The sequence below is a fragment of the Crotalus tigris genome, unplaced genomic scaffold (genome assembly GCF_016545835.1).
Source record: "Crotalus tigris isolate CLP2741 ecotype Arizona unplaced genomic scaffold, ASM1654583v1 scf7180000017622.5263843, whole genome shotgun sequence".
Lineage (NCBI taxonomy): Eukaryota > Metazoa > Chordata > Lepidosauria > Squamata > Viperidae > Crotalus > Crotalus tigris.
In genome coordinates, this window is record NW_024096517.1 from 1,944,911 (window position 1) to 1,964,336 (window position 19,426).

Here is a 19,426-nt window from a genome sequence, read left to right on the forward strand (position 1 = left end):
CAACGTTAATCCATAATGAACATCACTTTAATCAAGAAATAAATTTATAACGTGGATGTAACCTAAACATCCATCACTGTTTCTTATTAATGAATTAGGAAGTTTGTCTTTAATTTTGCCTTCCTTCCTGGATATGAAATGGAACCCTAACCCTAACAGAGGGATAGAATCAAGATCAAGTGAAGTATTAATACCACTTTACAATGCCTTGGTAAGGCCACACTTGAAATATTGCATCCAGGTTTGGTCACCACGATGTAAAAAAGATGTTGAGACTCTGGAAAGAATGCAGAGAAGAGCAACAAAGATGATCAGGGGACTGGAGGCTAAAAGATATGAAGAATTGGGGGTGTCTAGTTTAATGAAGAGAAGGATGAGGGGGGATATGACAGCAGTGTTCCAATATCTCAGGGGCTGCCACAAAGAAGAGGGGGTCAACCTATTCTCCAAAGCACCTGAAGGCAGGACAAGAAGCAACGGATGGAAACTAATCAAGGAGAGAAGCAACCTAGAACTAAGGAGAAACTTCCTGACAGTTAGAACAATTAATCAGTGAAACAACCTGCCTCTAGAAGCACTGAATGCTCCAACATTGGAAGTTTTTAAGAAGAGACTGAAATGGTATAGGGTTTCCTGCCTGAGCACGGGGTTGGACTAGATGACCTCAAAAGTCCCTTCCAACTTTATTATTATTATTGTTGTTGTTATTATTATTATTATCTGTAAGCTCTCGGATATATGAAGTAGCTAAGTGGATGTACAACTGTACATTCTGCTGGGAAATTAGTCCTATGATAGTTTTGTTAAACTGAGTGGGAATAAGAAATAATATCCTTGTCTCAGAATAACCCTGAAAATTGAGGATATTTAAGATAACTTGTTTACATATTTCACCATTTGATTAAAAAATAATTTACTGAAATACAGCATGCATGTTCTTGCAGGTTGTTTTTTTAAAAAAAAAATATTGTCCTTGTAGAGTTAAAAATAGATAATTCTATGAGAACACCATTAATAAATAACAGCTAAAATATATCTAGATCTGAGTGTGTGGTTAAGCTTCTACTTTTATCCACTGCTACTCTAGATGTGTTAATGAGGGCAGCCAAGATCACAGTTATCAAGAAAAATTGAGATGAGAAAACATCTTCTTTTTAGAAACATAGCTATATTATTTTAAGGCTAATCAGTTCTTGTATTGTATATTCACATCGGTTTATTTATCAAATATAACTTGTAATAAGGGCAATTAAAAAGTCACAGTTCATAATTACTACGATAAAAAAAGATGTGCAGCTGAATCTAAATGTCAAATAAAAAAAACACTATGCTACTAATATACGGTTGGAAATTGTGGGTTGTAAATCATAAATACAGGTTGTAGTTATGACTGGCAAGGAGAACTGAAAACATAAAATCCTAAAATAAAGATCTTTGTGGTAGAGTAGCTTTTTCTGTGTCATAGAGAGGCTTGCTTTTTGTGTTATTGCCTTATTTTTTACAAAGGGGGGCGCGCGTTGGCTCAACCGTCAAAGACAATGAGATTGTCAGCTTAAAAGCCGACAGCCCAGGTTCGAGATTTGAGTATCGCATGACACTCCTACCTATCAGTTTGAAAGTATGCAAATCTGAGTAGATAAATAGATACCATTTCTGTGGGAAGGTAACAATGTCCTATGTGCCATGTTGGCGCATGACCACAGAAATGTCTTTGGATAATGGTGGCTCTCTTGGCTGACCAAAGAGCCTCGATATATAGTCATGTGGTGTATGACCACAGACATGTCTTTGGACAATGCTGGCTCTCTTGGCTGACCAAAGAGCATCAATACCTAGAGTCAGACTTGACTGGACAGGGTGATCTGTAACATTAAGTAAAAGCCAGCATTTCCAATGCTGGCTTTGCAATCCATGGCTGCTCTGTTGCTGAATTACTATAATTAGAGTTTCAACTCAGGTTGCTAGTTTTGAAACAGCATTTGAACCTACCTGGGAGTGAGGTTATACCTTGAATGGGAGGGACATAATAACTGTGTATGTACGCATGTAAGTTTGAAAAAAAAAGTTAAGAGATTAGTTTTGTTAACCAAGAGTTTAATCTCAGCATTCCTTATTGGAAGCGGTCTCCTATAAGCAACAGATGGTATTCTTACCCTTTTTAATTGAGTGGACTGCGGTGAAGCTCCCCAATCACCTGTCACAAGGGCTGTCTTGAAATAATCAACCACAGTGCTGTTGATTTGTGCATACCTAGCCCTGGGCAGTTTTGGTCCTGAATCACTGGGAAAGAACATTTTTCAGTGGCGGATGTAGAAAGAAAGACATCTTGGAAGTATGCATTAAATGTGTCTGGGTTCTATCTGCAAAACTAATATCTTTATGTTGATGGCAAATCCTTAAAAATGCATTATCTTTCTGGATGTTATAGTGTAGCCTGTGGAATTACTGAAGAAACCAGCAATTTGTAAACAACCCTTGGCAGAGAATTGCAGGACTTAATTTTGCTTAAATAAAAGAGACTTCCATTAGAATTCATGGACTGCATCAAGGCTGGCAGTCAGTAGTAGTTTTGATATATGCACTGAAGCATTCATGATTGTTGATTCATTGAACTGTTAATATTTATACAACTATGGTTCAGGAAAAAAAAAGGATTTGAATAAACCCACAGCCTCATTAGTAGTCAGGAGAGTACCACATCGTTGTGGTAGCTTTCAAAGTTTTGCATCTATAAATTGACTGGAGGTTGTTTAGCATTTTCACAATTGTTGCCATTCGAACAATGAGAAATGTGGCAGACATTCTGATTAGTAAGTTAAATTTGGGTTGGTTGTCGTGTCTATTAAGTGGCTTCACATCCCATTTAAAACAAAAGTCATATAATATTTATAGCAAATTCTCATCAACCTGAAATGAAGTGTTGAATAGAGTGCAATAAGGTTCAGCCCTAGGTCTAGTACTCTTCAGCTTTTTTATTAATGGTTTGAAGAGGTATGGGGAGTGCTTAACTGCTTATTTAACAGTGTACACAGAGTTGGGCAAAGAAAAAAGATGACCTTGGTAGATTACAGAGAATAGAATAGAATAGAATAGAATAGAATAGAATAGAATAGAATAGAATAGAATAGAATAGAATAGAATAAGGAATAGAGTAGAATAAGGGATAGAATAAAATAAGGGATAGAATGGAATGGAATGGAATAGAATAGAATAGAATAGAATAGAATAGAATAGAATAGAATAGAATAGAATAGAATAGGGTAGGGTAGGGTAGGGTAGGGTAATGACAGATTCTAGTTGGTTGTTAAGAAATGAATATTGGCATAACATTATAAATCTGTATTATGTTTGGCCAGCCCTGTTGTTGCTCAACTAAAACAAACAACAAATCCTAGTAATGTGTGTGTGTGTGTGTGTGTGTGTGTGTGTGTGTGTGTGTGTATGTGTACACATATGCATATATAACTCTAGAATCATCCACAGTCATATATTTGAGTGATGGGAGATTTAAGACAATCCACATATAGTTAGACAGTATTTCAGGAGAAAGTCATATATATATAAAAAAAGTTATTTTTCTTCCATTGGAGTACCTCTTTATCTCACAGAGCGAACAAAGAACATGTAGAACTAAGAACACTAAAACTAAAATTATAAACTGCTAAAAACTGCCTTTTTTAAAAAAAAATAATAATAATATCTAACATAAGGGTTCTTTAAAAATAATATTTTAAGCCCACATTTCGTATTGGTGTTAACTTTGAAATGCAATTAATTTATCTTTGCAAGCAAATACAAGAACATATGTTGAAAAAGCTTTCTTGAAGCAGAGTCCTAAGAAATCACGTTTCCCCCCCTTTCTTATGTCTTCCATTTTTGCAGATTAGAGACACAAAATCATTTGATCAAAAAACAACCCTGCTGCATTTCCTGGCCGATATTTGTGAAGAGAAATATCAAGACATCTTAAAATTCCCTGATGAACTTGAACATGTAGAAAGTGCCAGCAAAGGTAACTCAAAAGATAAAATGCGGAGTAATTTTGATCTGCTAACTTGTGGAAAGTCTTTTGAACACTGAATTTTTTACCGTGTGGGACTGTGAAAACTGTAATGATGGGTAATGCTAATGGATAGTTCTTTTCTAGCTGTTTATTGATTAGGAGAAACCAAATAATTTGCTTTACTATGCAATTAATAATAGGATACAATACTTTATTAAGTATTAAGTAATAGGATACAATACTTTTCCTTTAGGTAGTTCTCGGAGTGTGGGCTGGAGCATTGGGGGTCCTCAAGATCCTTTCAGAGGTCTACAAAGTCAGATAAATAATTTCTTGGTTTTACTTTTGAAACCAGTAAATGTCCCAAAAGTAATTTTTCAAAAGGCAATTTTCTTTGTTTTGCTTGAACACATTTTGCTTCTCATTCAAGAAGCTTCTTCAGTTCTGGGTGAGAATTAAAACGTCTACGAACAAAACAAAGAAAATCCAGTTAGATTTTGAAAAAGCAACTTTGGGACAGCCATAAATATTGATGGATATGACCCATGTAAACTAAGCTATTTGGGGGTCCTCAATCATTTTTAAGAATTTAAAGTGGTGCCAAGTCCAAAATCTTTCACATCTGCTGGCATAAAAGATTACAGTGAAGTGCTTTGAAGCACAGACGCATCACCTTTCAACTCATTAACTATCTCAAAAATTTAGTTTCTTGTCTTTATGTGCAATTAAAATGTTCTGTTTTTCTCATCTGATTGAACGGTTAAAATCAGAGCTTTAGCAAAATTATAGACATGTCTCTCTTGGGGGTGGGGAAATAAAAGAAATTAAAAACCTGTCCAATTAATCCACATTTTTGGGGAAAAAAGGCTTTGCAAAATGCAAAAAGGTTATAATAGATATTTAGTCTACACAAATTAATCTTATTTTCATATGATCCCAAAGGAACAAAGCTACAGAATTTGCCTTGACAATGTTGTGTATAACTCTACTAGCCCAAACTCTTGACATCGGAACATTTTGGCCATGAACTCTATAGGCACGCATGGATAAAATATGAAGGTGTTTGCTAAATTAAATTCAGATTAGGTTAAACGTGGGTCTTATCAATTAAATACAATGAATTTAACAGTGTTTGCCATCACTTATGTAATTAGAAACAGATGGTCGATTCCCTATTGCAGAACTTTACATAGCTTTTATGAATGTTCACCGTGGTGCTGGTGCTTATGCTAATTATTCTTCAGTAAAGTTTTGGATCTGAATTGTAGGAGGTCAATATTAGCGAAAATGTTCTCATAACTAGATGTTTTACTATCCAGGTGTATATTATAGCGGAGTTCAGGCATGAAATACATTTTGCCTAATGATCAAAGATGAACTTTAATATAATATATAAAACACGTAAGCTATTTTTAAGACAACACCTACACATATACAAGTGTTACCATCTTACTAGGTAGCTTTGGCAGTTTCACTAAAAAACCTCTGATGTGTGAAAAGGTCAGCTCAAGGGATTGGTAAAGTTTAATTAAAACCACTGTACCAGAAAAAGCGGGAAAGACTTAGGAATCTAAAATTCTGTTTCCCTTAAGATTTTGAATATATTTCAAGTTTGAGTTGCTTAAGTTTTCTTCTTCTTATTCGTCTGTCTGTCCGCCCGTCCATCCATCCATCCATCCATGAAATATTTGGATCTACTCAAGAAGCTCTTAAATAAATAAATAAATAATAAAACGATTAACATTTCCCAGGACCATACTTAATTGATAAGCAGTGGAAATTCTTGCACGCTTTGTAACTGCAACTCAAGGCTTAAGTACTCTAGGTAATCATTGGCATTCACATTTAACAGTATGGATTAAGTATGGAAACTCTTGTCTTCAGATTAGTCTTTTTTTTAAAAAAAAATTAATAATCTTATTTTTCAAAGGATTCCCATTAGTGTCCCTGGCTGGATGTAGCAGCAGATGACAAAAAGCTAAGCAAGATAAGATCTTTGGGACATTGGGACAGGGACAATCAGAATATCTCAATGTAGAGTATGCCATTTCTGTGTTTTTGTCAAAAAGAAAAAAAAAGTATGTAGATATGCCCATATAATCACTGAGAGCTGACCTTGTCTCAAAAAGCTTTATTTTTTTTTATTGAATATTATAAAATGGAGATGTTCAGGCAGACAGAACCCATGAATTTGATTGGCATAATATAATGTAACTTCCAGGTGTTCAATTGCTTTAATTTTGATACTATATACCTCATTTAAACTACAACATCGTAAGGACACATGCCAGTTATTTTTATGACCAATTGGGTATACATGAAAGATCTAAGATAAATTACCTCTATTCTCCAAGTACCTCTACTTTCTTCCTTAGGTGCTATTATTATTACTATCATTATGCATTTTTGTTTCATTATACCGTATTTTCCGGCGTATAGGGCGACCCGGCGTATAAGACGACCCCCGACTTCAGCGCCAAGTTGCATGCCTAGAAAGTCGTCTTATACGCCGGAAACTACCGTAATTTCCGGCGTATAAGACGACTCGGCGTATAAGATGATCCCCGACTTCGGCGCCGATTTCAGCACTTTAGAAAGTCGTCTTATACACTAGAAAGTACGGTATAATGTTTTTACCTTTTTATCACAAAAGAGAATGTAAGTCAATCAGAGAGCAGTTGGATCAGAGCAGTATATAAGCCACAGTAAATAAAATCAAATACATAACAAAAGACAAATATTACAAGCAATAAATAAAAGTAGAATCAATAATAGCCTAAAGCATAGAAAATTAAGCTCTAGGCTTAAAATACTTTTTTAAAAAAAAATAAAAAATCCAGGGAATATTATGATACCTGCTTGAAAAGATAAAGATGAATTTCCCTGGAAGGAGCATTCTGCAAATGAATTATCACAAGAGAAAATGTTCTGTCTTTGCTTGACAGATACATCATTTCCCACTAACAGAGCTGTATCACAATCTTGATATTCATAAAGGCTTCAGCAATAATACATCTTGATCTCTTCTAGATGCCTCAACATTCTTTAGATTATACTGTAAAATTAAAATACCTATCTCTGGGAAGTGTGTGTTGAGAAGTTTTTTTTTTCTTTAAGCCTTTTTTTTTATAGAAATGATGGGTCCTAAGGTATTCATGAAGACAGTAGGAAGTGTTAGAGTTAGTCTAATGACGGTTTTAAAAAATGCTCAGGGCCAGGACAGTATTGGAAGAAGGAATTTTTGCCTACTTTGCAGGAATGGTTTTTTAAAGTTTCTTACTTATCTGAAATGGCAAAAATTTCGGCTTTTTTGAAAGATCAATCGCAAGAGAAGTATCTCTTGGTGTGGAAAAGATGGATAAATTTTATACAATATAGGTATGATATTAGAAAATATTATTTAGCTTTTGAATAATTTATATTTAAAGTCTAAGATATTATTTAGAAGTGTAGAATAGTTTAGTTTTTTTTTCTTTTTTTTACTTTTATTTTTTTTATTTTCTTTCTTTTCTTCTTTTTCTCTTTCTGTTTTTTTATATATAATGGAGTTAATGTATTTAACAATTTGTTCATTGAATGTAATCATATTTGTTTGTGGTTTATTTGAGTTTATAAGCTTTTTCTTCTAAGTTTTAGTTAACTCTGTATCTAGTTCTGGGAAGAATGGGGGAGGGTTTTGGGGAGGGTTGGGAGGGATTGGGAAAGGGGTTTTTAATTGTAAAATTGTAAAAATTATAATAATAAAAAAAATGCTCAGGGCTTACCAATGCAGCCGTGCTTGGGAACAAAAATGAAGCGATGGAATTATTCCACATGTAGGTGCACAAAAATTGATTAACATACACCCAGCATAAGCAGCAGACATCACTGTAATGAAATCATAAGGAATCATTTTAGTGGCTTGCACAGGGGAAATCAGAATATTGGATGTCACACTTTTGCAGGGATGAAAAAGAGGATTTACCAAACAGTAATTGCTATGTGCTTGTGGAATTACACAATTGGTTGCAATCAATATCATCATCGTTTAAAATGGGAGAAACATCATGACAGAACTTGTTGGGGTTTTTTTTCCCCCTAATGTGATTTACATATTTAAGTAGGATGTGTTGATAAAATGTATATTCCTTTATTTTTTTGTACCGTAAAGGAAAGATGATAAAAACCCTAAGACAGGTACTTTCCTGTCAATACTCAATTGCTCAATACACATTAACTTCCACAATTATTGTGGAGAGAGGGGTGGGGGGGGCTAATTAATATATCCAAATGCAAAATATTTAGGAAAATATTTTTTAATCAGTAGAAAATGATCCGTAGAATTCCACAGGGCAAATGTGAAAGGATATTTTGGTATTTATTGCCAGCACAAAACTCTATGGTATTTAGTCAGCCTCAGCTTTTGAGCTATTAGTATTGACTGACTAAAAAGGATCATCTGTTGTAGATAATTTAAAGTTGATTAACTTTAATTGTGTTGCTGAGAAAGGATGGGCAATACATACAAAGAAATCATGGTAAAGAGCTCATAAGTCAGATTTCATAATTGGATTTTTATTTCTCAATTTATATTGATACTTCTACATGAGATAAAATTATGTATACATTGTTTAAGTTATTAAAAAATAGTTCCAGTCCTCTCCTCTCCCCTCCATATGTCAAAGTCAATCAGCCCTACATCTCTGCTCTACTATTGGGTATGTTTTGTTTAATGATAAGAAGGAATAGGGGTGACATGATAGCAGTGTCCCAAAATCTAAGGGTTGCTATAAAGAAGAGGGGGCTCAACCTATTCTCTAAAGATTGTGAAGGTAGGTCAAGAAGCAACGGATATCAACTAATCAAGGAGAGAACTAACCTAGAACTAAAGAGAAATTTCCTGACAGTGAGAACAATTAATCAGTGTTCTCTGGACTTGCTTCCAGAGGTTGTAGGTGCTCCAACACTGGAAGTTTTTAAGAAGAGGTTGGACAAGCATTTGTCCGAAATGGTATAGGAGTTTCCTGCTTGAACAAGGGGTTGGACTAGAAGATCTCCAAGGTCCCTTCCAATTCAATTTTTCTGATATTCTGGTATTCTCAGTTTGTATTCTCTCTTTGGATTCTCGAGATGAGCCCATCTTTGCCAGTTATCTTCTGTGGATTCTATTTTAAATGCAATATCCAGAGCAAGGTTTTGTTTGTTTGTCTGCTTGTTTAACAGCAGGCACACCCTGAGACCTTGTGATACTCATAATAGTCCAAACAGATTTCCACCGTTCTGCAATATAATTCAACCCAAATAAATGGTCTGACTTAACACATTATAGAGGGAGTGATAAACTGAAAGCAAATATTCCTCTAGTTTACGATTCTTGCAAAGCACTCATCAAACGAAAACAATCTGAATTCTGAATTTCATTCAGATTTAAACGGTCAACCTGGAACCTTCAGAAATTGTTGTCTTGTTACAGTGTTGATTTTTATTCATCCAGAGTTTTCATGCTTTGCATTGAAAAAATGTCTGGTACATATACATAAACATATACATATACATATACACAGTGCTTTTTTAAAAAAAAAAAAAAAAAGGTGCCGGAACTCACACACATCATACAGCCTGCCTTGGCTACCCTACAAGGTTCCATCCAAAAAAGGTGCCAGAACTCCATTCTGGGCATTCTGTGACAAAAAAAGCCCTGCATATACCTATACCTATACGTGTGTGTATGTGTATATGTAAATGTATATGTATAACGCTTCTGTTAAACTTTAAACTGTTAGACTTTTTGAACTTGAGTGCTTTGCTTTTCCTCTGCTGCATTAATGAGTAGTGTAAGAGGAAGAACTTTGACATTTGAGGAGGAGAGAGAACATGCAACTCCTGAAGTGCTAATTAAAATGTTGTGAAACAATATTATCCTCTTTAGTTTTACATTGTTAGTTCTAATGCAGATTCCTTTTAACAAGCTTCCTGATCAGAATGCACTGGGCCTCTCATTATTTCTCTTGATTCAGGGAAGATGGTCTTTTTGTAATCCTCTTGAAAATGCAAAATAAAACCAGAAATATAAAACAAAATTTCTTTCATGAACATTTCATTAGTACTGTGGAAACAACACGCATCCTCATTTTAAGGCTTTCTGTAGCAAAGCAGAGTGTGTTTATAGCTTAACCTAGATAAAATACATTGGGTTGGTGAACTAAGGCAACAGAATTGTAGAGACTTTGAAGCAGACTTAACTATGTGTTATGACCCAAACCCATGATTTATGAAGAAGTAATTAATGTGAATATAGAGTAAGAGGTGACTATTCCAAATTTTGTCAAATTTCACAGATGTCTTAGAGGAAAACATAATTATACAATTTATTTCATACAACAAGACTCCCTTGTAAGGGCAGAAATATAGTGCGGACAAAATGTTAGTAAAACCTAAATTCAGAGCCTTTGTATGCCTTAAAGTACTGCTGTCTGGTTGAAGTAAATTTGGAGAGGTTTTTAAAAAACCCCACTGTGTTCTTTATTGATAAACAGATTTGATTTAAAGACCAAGCAAGCTATAGAATACAATGGCTAGATGATACTATTCTGGAATAAAAACACAGCAAATAAATCCAAAATATGCTTGCAAGTTTCAATCTTTTTGTTTATTTTTTTTTCCAAGCTACTTTTTTTCTTTGTACAGTTAGTCCTCAACTTACAACAGTTCATTTAGTGACCATTTGAATTACCATGGCAATGAAAAAAGGGACTTATGACCATTTTTCACACTTATGACCATTGCAGAATCCCCATGGTCACGTGATCAAAATTCAAATGCTTGGCCATTGACTCATATTTATGACGGCTGCCGTGTCCCACAGTCACGCGATTCCCTTCTGCAAGCATCTGACAAGCAAAATCAATGAGGAAGCTAGATTCACTTAACAATCGTGTTACTAACTTATTATCTGCAATGGTTTCACTTAACAACTGTGGCAAGAAAAGTCGCAAAATGGGGCAAAACTCACTCAACAAATGGCTCACTTAACAACAGAAATTTGCGCCTCAGTTGTAGCCATCAGCTGAGGACTCCCTGTATAGCTACTACTAAAAAGTTGTAAGCTTAGCTTTCATTACTCCACATACCGTTGTCAGTTAGTGTTACAAAATTAATTTGAGAACTTACTATTAGAATGGGGTTCTCTTTAACTAATGTTCATTTTCTCCTTCCCTCCATGATTTGGCTTGTTCTCGAAGACTATAGAACAATATAGATTTCACATAAGCATTCTGTGTGTTTCATTTTAATTCCTTAGCCAACTTGGCAGCTCTAGAAATAAATCACACCATGTGAGCAGAAAGTATTACTTAAAACCACTATGTATTTAATTCTGAATTTCAGTTGCAAAGAATTCTGCACGTGGGGCATGGAATCCGGCAAAATTCAATCTAAATGTATGCTTAGATTTGGAAAATAAAATGATGCCCACACAGAGAAATTACCCAAATCATCTTGATCTGATTCAGTTAGTGACAGCAGTTTAATTTCTAAAAAGTAATTTGATTTTGGCCTCCGATTCAAAAACTGCAAACTTATTACAAAATAAGCTATATGCATAAAAGACGACCTTTAAACAAGGCTAACCTTGAGAAACAAAAAAGGAATAAAAATAAAACATTTACAATGTCTTCAAAAGTGTAGGAAAAAAGCTCATCTGGAATAATAAGAACATGAAATCCATCTAGACCAGTAGTTGGGGATCCTTGGCTTATTCCACACCTGCTCCAATACCCATCACAGGATATGCATCTCAACAGAGAAGACAGGTCTTCTACCAGATGACCTCATATCACAGAAGAGACCTACAGCAAGTCCACTCTGTTGGATTTTGTGGAATAGGTGGGATTTTGTGAAATACTTGAAAATACGGGATCCACAAAGGACTCCCCTTTCTTGGTCTCATTAAATTCCAATTCTTAAAAAAACAAAGAAACTAGATCATGCCACAGCCATGGTCAAAAGACCTGCACAGAGGAATGACCGTGGAGAGCGATGCAAGTGAAATTATCCAAAAGATTCCTCAAATAATTTTCAGATAAGAATATTCTTCCAATGAAACTTCTCAAGAGTCTTTCTCTTGAGTCGTGCCATATGGTATCTTGTGGAACATGTTCAAATCTCGGTACACGTTCCTCATGGTCGTGGGATCCTGTTTTGACTCTAGAGATGATTGATCAACATTTCAGGTTAAAACTGTTAAAACCAGCTTGCCTCACATGCCTCCCCCTCTTTTTTTTTCTTTTTTCCCCACTTGTATCTTATTATGCTGCTAAATCTTCACGAACACAACAAAGACTTTGCATTGTATTTCCTGTATCTTAATTTTGCCATGAGGCTGTTCAATAGTGAAATAAGTTATTTTTTATTCTCACTGCTTGACATATTGTCTGCGTTTTTTATCCAGCGTGTGGTTTCTTTGCTTTTTATTTGTCTCTGAAATGCAGAAATATGTCCTGGTTTTGATTACTTTCTTATAGCTTTTTTTTTTTTTAAATTTAACGGTGTGAATGAATTGGGATGCTGTGGGAGGCAGGGAAAGGAGGATTTACAGGAGTTTCATAATGTATTAACTGTGTTTGTTTATTAATTTCAGTTTTATTCATTACAGTTAATTGCACCCCTTATACTAATGGGGTTAATTACGGCCTCCTATGGTAAATCTTAATCGTCTCAATTTTGGTAATCTCTAGAATAAAACTATTGTAATATGTTGGAATGACTTCAAAGGCTTATAACTAGGGAAACAATTATTGAGCCTATTTTAATGGAACCTATAAACATACAACCTAGGTGAACACTTTAAACAGTGTCCAACCATTATAGCAAAGTCATAATTATATCATTTAGATGGAGAGTTATTTCAAATCCCTGCTAATTTTAAGATGACTATAAATACATTGGAGAATAATCAAGCACCCTGAAATTCATCCAAAATATTATTGTTGTCTTATCATTAGAGCAGCCAGTTGCTCCAGGCTTGTTCTGAAAGTTCATCTTAAACATTTGACAGGGAAGACATTGGCGCCAGCTGAACTGGAAATAATCTTTCACTGGAAATCAGGTATTCTTGAAAGTATGTAGCTTGTGGCAGAAGACTTGAATGCAACGTAAAATGTGTGAAGGAGTTGTTTGGTCTTCATCCCCACATTCATCCTTCAGTACATGGTACAGTCCTCGTATTTTTATACTTCTTTCCTCCAATAAAGTACTTTTTTGAATCTAAATATCATTAAAAGAGATAACGTCCCTTAGAGGTCTGGAGACAGACTTAAATTAGAAGAAAAATGTCCGTGTATGAATAACACATAGAGCAAAAGAAATTGGGAAGTAACAAAGACTGTTACTTTGTTGATTAATAATATTTATCTCCTAAATCACCCCCTCCCAAAAAAAGTTTTCTAAATGTAGGATAAGATTAAATGCTTCCACTGAGGATTCTGTTGCAAAGCAGCATATTATCACATTTGTGAACTGAGAATTCCATTTTGCTTGAAGTTGTTTAAAAAGTCACTTTGCTAGTTAGATAATGTGCTTATTACTTACTCTCTCACTTTTACTGTGGGTGTGTGAAATGCCCTTTATCTGTGCTTACTTGACCTTCCTCTTCTAATTCAGAAATACTGAAGTTCAGGTGTTAATAAATTGGTTTCATATCACTTGTGTTAATGTCTAATTGCTTGTCACCTTCTGCCTTTTAGAGAACATAGGAGAAGAGCCACATTACTGTGCTATGCAAACTGTGATTACAGAGGAAAAAAGGCATTCAGATACTTCCTTTTTATATTTTAATGAACTATCAACCAAGATTAAGCACAGAGAGCAGAATTGAGTCCTGCAGTTTTTTATTTCATGCTTGAAGCAAAGATGAATCATTCCGTGGCACCCTTGTATATATTTGTCTTTCAAGAAAACCTTGATTGAATGTGTACACTACCTGTTTTGGAAAATATAAGCAAATATATTACTTTCCCGTATAATAATAATAATCATATGAGTTTATGATCAGATAAAGACATTGAATCAATGATCCATGTCGTGTCATACTGCCTATTCTACCATCCATGGTGCCTGGCAGAAACTTGGCAAAAAACAGTGAGTGTCCTTTTCTCATTAAGTATTTCAGTTTTGGGATTCTCCCCAAATTTTAAATTTAAATCATTTATTTATCGTACTGAAGCAATAAAATATAGAATTTAAACTGTAGGGGAAAACTTTGTGAAAAAATAGACTAATATCTCTTGAGATTAAGACGTTTTAATTCTGTTTTGCATGAAATACAGTATTGACTTTTCTATCCTTTTTAATCCTCTACGAAGTGACTCATTCAGTTGCTAAGTCATGTTGATTCTTCGTGATCTCATGGACCATAGCATGCCAGGATCCCCCGCCCTCCACTGTTTTCCTGAGTCTGTCCAAACTCATGTCCACTAGGTCAATGACAGTGTCTAACCATCTCCTTTGCCGTTCCCAACATCTGGGTCTTTTCCAATGAGTCTTTTCTCATTAGGTAGCCAAAATATTTGAACTTCAGCATCTGTCCTTTGAAAGGATAGTCAGGGTCAATTTTCTTTAGGATTGACTGCTTTGATCTCCTTTGACTGCTTTGATCTCTTTATGCGAAGTGAGTATAAGTTGAAAATTCCATTTTTGCATTTCTAGAACACACACACGTTTTGGACACCTCTCTCTGCTTGATGCCTCCATTAAGTTGAAAGAAGTAATTGGACCCAGGGTCCTTCATACAGAAACTCCCATTCAAACTTCACATACCTCTACAAAACATAATTCACCCCACTTGGCAGAAGAAGGGCGAATTGGTGGAATATAAAATGTATCAATTTGGATAAACTTAACACTTGGGAGTAATTTCAATAAAAAGCTGTTAAAAACCAAAAACAGATATATATATTTCTACCAAAACCACATTTCTACCATATATGCCATACTAGTTCTGATTCATATGTCTCAGACGTTTGCATTGCCTTGTTTCCAAGAGATGCAAAAATTATACGTTGAAATTCCAAAACACTTTTGCCTATTTATCAGCCTCAAAACTATTCTCTATGTGTGTGTGTGTGTGTGTGTGTACAGGAAGACAGCTGTGCTATAGTGATTATGTCTATCACCTTTTTAAAAGTTTCCAATAGCGCTCCATTCATGTCTCCTGATTAATAAACCGTTGGCTTTCCATTTTCATATGCTAAGCAAGCCAGAGGATTAATGTGATGAGATTGACAGTCAGGTGACTGCTGTTTGCTGCATTGTCTAAAGTAGTTGCTAATTAACATCCTGGGATTAAAATGCTACAGCTATGGAATTTAGTGCTGTGTGTTGTATTTCCCACCAGTCTGGCAAAATTGGATTGAACAGCCTGCGATTATCATTAGAGCAGCCAGTTGCTCCAGGCTTGTTTCTGGAAAGTTCATTTTAAACATTTGACAGGGAAGACATTAGCGCCAGCTGAACTGGAAATAATCTTTCACTGGAAATCAGGTATTCTTGAAAGTATGTAGCTTGTGGCAGAAGACTTGAATGCAACGTAAAATGTGTGAAGGAGTTGTTTGGTCTTCATCCCCACATTCATCCTTCAGTACATGGAACACTCAACGTTGTCATCCATCAAAGAAAGATTCACGCCAGTCTGGTGCCATTAGCCATCCTACAGAAAGTTTGCTTCTGATTTATCAAGGGATTGTTTATCCTGGCAGGTATGAACGAGAGAAAAAAATTGTATGCCAACAGTGCACAAGATCAGTTTAAATGGATGAAATATTATCTCAAAGCTTACTGCGTTCTTTGCTGATAAAAGAGCTAATGGTGGAAGTTTCATGTTTTCATTCTTTCATGCCAAGTTCTTCATGCATCACCTCTGTTTTAAAAGTTCAGTGTTGATGAAAATGTGAAAGGACTAAATTTGTAAACAAATGTATTTCTCTTAAACAAATGTATAAATGATTAGCATCTACACAAAGTTCAGCCATCCACTTAGTGGTAGTCATAAAAACAGACAAGGAATGACTATCTCTAGCTTCTCATTGTTTTTCATTTCCATCATTGAAGTGGATATGAAGCCAAAATGAGACAAATTATTTCGTTCCTATTATTCTCTTTTTCCTCTGTTGATCTGCTTGATAGACTCATTTGTACATTGTCGTTTATAATTAAATGTGTGAGTTTTCCACACATTGTAGTCACTATGGCCTCTGAACATGGCATCATTAGACCCATAAACCAACACAGCAATACTTAATAATACTTAATAATCTAATGATCTCAATTTGTGACTTTCCAAACAGTTTCGGGAGGAGCTCATGTTTAATAAATTTCCAGAAAATCATCAGGGTTGAGGATGACCTCAAATTCCATTCTATAATATAAAGGCTACCATTAAAAAAAAAAAAAAATCTTTGATTTGGATTATCAACATTTTGCTCTTAATGCTTCCTTTTGAGAAGAGGAGTCAGCTAAATGTCTCATTTTAATATAGTGTTTAACAAACCACTTCTTTATTTGTAACTGCCACAGAGAAAAAGAAAAAAAAAGGAAAAGGAAAGTTTAAAATAAATTCTCTCATTTTGGGTTGCCAAAAACATAGTCTTTCTTAAGTGCCTACTCTGTAGGCTATTGATCTGGACAGAAAAAGAAGCACTTTGGCTTGTTAGATGTTAGACAACTAAATTCTCTAGGCCTTTGCAAGCCATAAGATGAACAGTAGATGAGATATCTGTGCTCCTACGTTGTTTGGAATTGATTTCATCCAGATAGTTTCACTAACAGTAGAATGTGTAGAATACACACACACTCTATCTCCATTTCCTTCGCAGTGTTTCTCAACCTTGGCAACTTTACGATGTGTGGACTTTAACTCCCAAAATTCTCCACCTCGCAACACTAGCTGGAGAATTCTGGGAGTTGACATCCACACATCGTAAAGTTGCCAAGGTTGAGAAACATGGTATAGTGTGTTTTTTGTAATCCCTATCTCAGGACCAAGTATGGGTACCCTATGCTTACCAAATGTTTGGTCCACAATGCCAGTAAATATAAACATTCCATCGGAACACTTCTTCCAGTTGCATTTAAAGGGAAAATAAGTTAGTATTTGTTGGGATTTGAGATGCTTTGAAAGAAATTCAGAAGCACTGGGAGGCTTATCCCACCTTACGAAGCTCTAAAGCAGTGTTTCTCAACCTTGACAATTTTAAGGCATTTGGACTTCAACTCCCAGAATTCCACAGCCAGCACATAGCCTTTCTCTTTATGAGAAGTTTAAAAAGTAAAACCCTAAAATAATAATAATTTTAAAAAAACAGCATGAAAGACGTTAATTTACCAGACGTTTATTTCCATTGAACTCATGTGGTTGAACGGAAGAACCTGGCCTAAATAAAAGAGGCAGCCAATAACTTCCCTTTTCCAGAAAAACAGAACAAGACATCTTTGCTCTGATACTGTCCCCTCCTATTTTTCTCCTGTTCCATAAATACAGTAGCTGTGTTTTATTTGATTTGCTTTCTCTAGTTGGGTCAAGGAGATAGGCAGACAAGTAGATCAGTAGTGTTCACTCTCTGAAAGTTCACTCTATGCCTGAAAAACCAGTTGAATTTAGCAGCCAAGTGATAATCTGAAGCTTAATAGACACTGAAAGACCTTGGTTGGCTTCTGAGGTGATTTGGTCACTCCTAAGATGATGGGTGCAATTCCACCTTCACTTCTGCTGTTGAAATGCAATGAAAATTTTATTAGTGCTTTGTTCTTGTGCCTGTTCCTTTTATTGCAGAATGCTCTGCTTACAGGATATATTTCATACTATGTACACTTCCTGCTGCAAAGCAATAAAATATCCTCAGTGCATATCAAGCCTATTTTTGTATACGACCAGCACTCTTTAATTGTAGTTGTACATTTTCTGTACCAGGACTTAGGTTTAAATGCTATAATGTCTTTGGAGCAGACACTTGCTTTCAGTACGTACTTAAATTAAGAGGCTGGCCTGTTTTTGATTATTAATCTGTGTCACTTTATTAAGCTAATTTAAATTAGCTTAATAAAGTTTTAAAGCTTTGTGTTGCCGGAAAGGAAAGACTTTTTTGTGTTTTCTTAAATTTGACTCGACTGATGAATTCTTTTAATAAAATAATTTATAACACCACTTAGTTCCTATTACCGTCTTTGACTTGATGATTTTGGTTCTTCTCCATTCTGAAATGCATTTGTGATTGATGTTGGTGTGTGTTAAGATTAACTTACAGTCCTGCTTTTTAATTAGACTGTCCCTAATGATACAACGGTGTGTGCAAAATTTTCAGTTCTCGAGTTTTTTTGCGAGACCAGATATTATTTAAAAAATGGGGAATGGAGAAGAAGCAAAGAAGTTCAAAAATCAGGGCCGGATACCATAGCCTAATATAGACTGCAGTTGAATTGACAACTGTAGGTCAGAATTTTACCTAGTATTCAGGTAAAAATAGTGTCTCATTTCAGTCTGTTTCCCACCACAAACAAAGTAGAAACACAACAGTCACAGTTGTGTTTCTTTGGGTATGAGGCTAGCACCATAGCTGGACATACAGTAGTTCTACTTTAGGAGATACTAGCCATGCACACAAATGTTTATAATAGCTACTATATAATGCCCAGAGATGCTGACATGGGGATGGAGATTTCATTTCCCAATCATGGCAAATTTACATCCTAATTAAAGTTTGAATTCTGCCAGATTCCACTGGGCTCTAGGAGAAAAGAAAAAAAAATACAACTTGATCATTTCTCAAATCATGTCTAAGTAGACGCTCTCATACTGTAGAACCTGACCAGGTCAGTATTTAATTTAATATGTAAATTCAGGACAGTGAAGCAATTTGAACTGCAGTTGGAAGAAATCCTCTTCAAGTTTATTCAACCTCATCATCAAGCCACTTCTTTGATAAGGATGGAACCGAAGAAGTTTCTATTCGCTTCTTCTTTTTCATTGCATTGTCTCCAAATTATCTAGCAAAGCTTTTTCCAGCTGTTTGAGGTTGTTTGGATTTAACCTGATGATAGAGGACTTGATATAACCCTCAGTAACATATGTGGCTTGTTCTCTAAAATTTGAGGACAAAATTGCTCTCATCTTTCACTACATAGACAGCTCATATCTGAAGTTGTATAGATTGCCACATTGATCCCGGTTGGATATTTTCCAATTACAAGGCCCAAAGTTAGGGTTGATGTGTTTGCTAGAGTCTTGTCCAGATGGTTCTACTGAAGCTAGATTATATTGATTTATTTTCAGTGTGAAGATGGGATCATGGGAGAAGGATTCATTTGGAGTTTGATTTTTCGGTTGACTTTAAATTAGTGTCATTATGATCCCGACTACTTTCTCTGTCTTTAAGCCCTTAAAAGAGCTGTGCA

The 19,426-nt window shown here is 35.2% G+C and overlaps 1 protein-coding gene across 9 annotated transcripts in view; it reads left to right on the forward strand.

Moving 5' to 3' along the window:
• The window catches only part of DIAPH2 (diaphanous related formin 2), a 245,997-nt gene that overhangs the window by 106,054 nt on the left and 120,517 nt on the right, over positions 1-19,426 (forward strand). For 4 of the 9 annotated variants that reach the window (XM_039330129.1, XM_039330138.1, XM_039330146.1 and 1 more), the window contains 2 exons: positions 3,883-4,012; positions 13,038-13,088. In XM_039330129.1, coding sequence (XP_039186063.1) covers positions 3,883-4,012; positions 13,038-13,088 — 181 coding nt within the window. Of the gene's footprint in view, positions 1-3,882; positions 4,013-12,984; positions 13,101-13,725; positions 15,495-19,426 lie in introns of those variants that run through there. The other 5 variants (XM_039330165.1, XM_039330154.1, XM_039330175.1 and 2 more) reach the window with 4 other exon arrangements.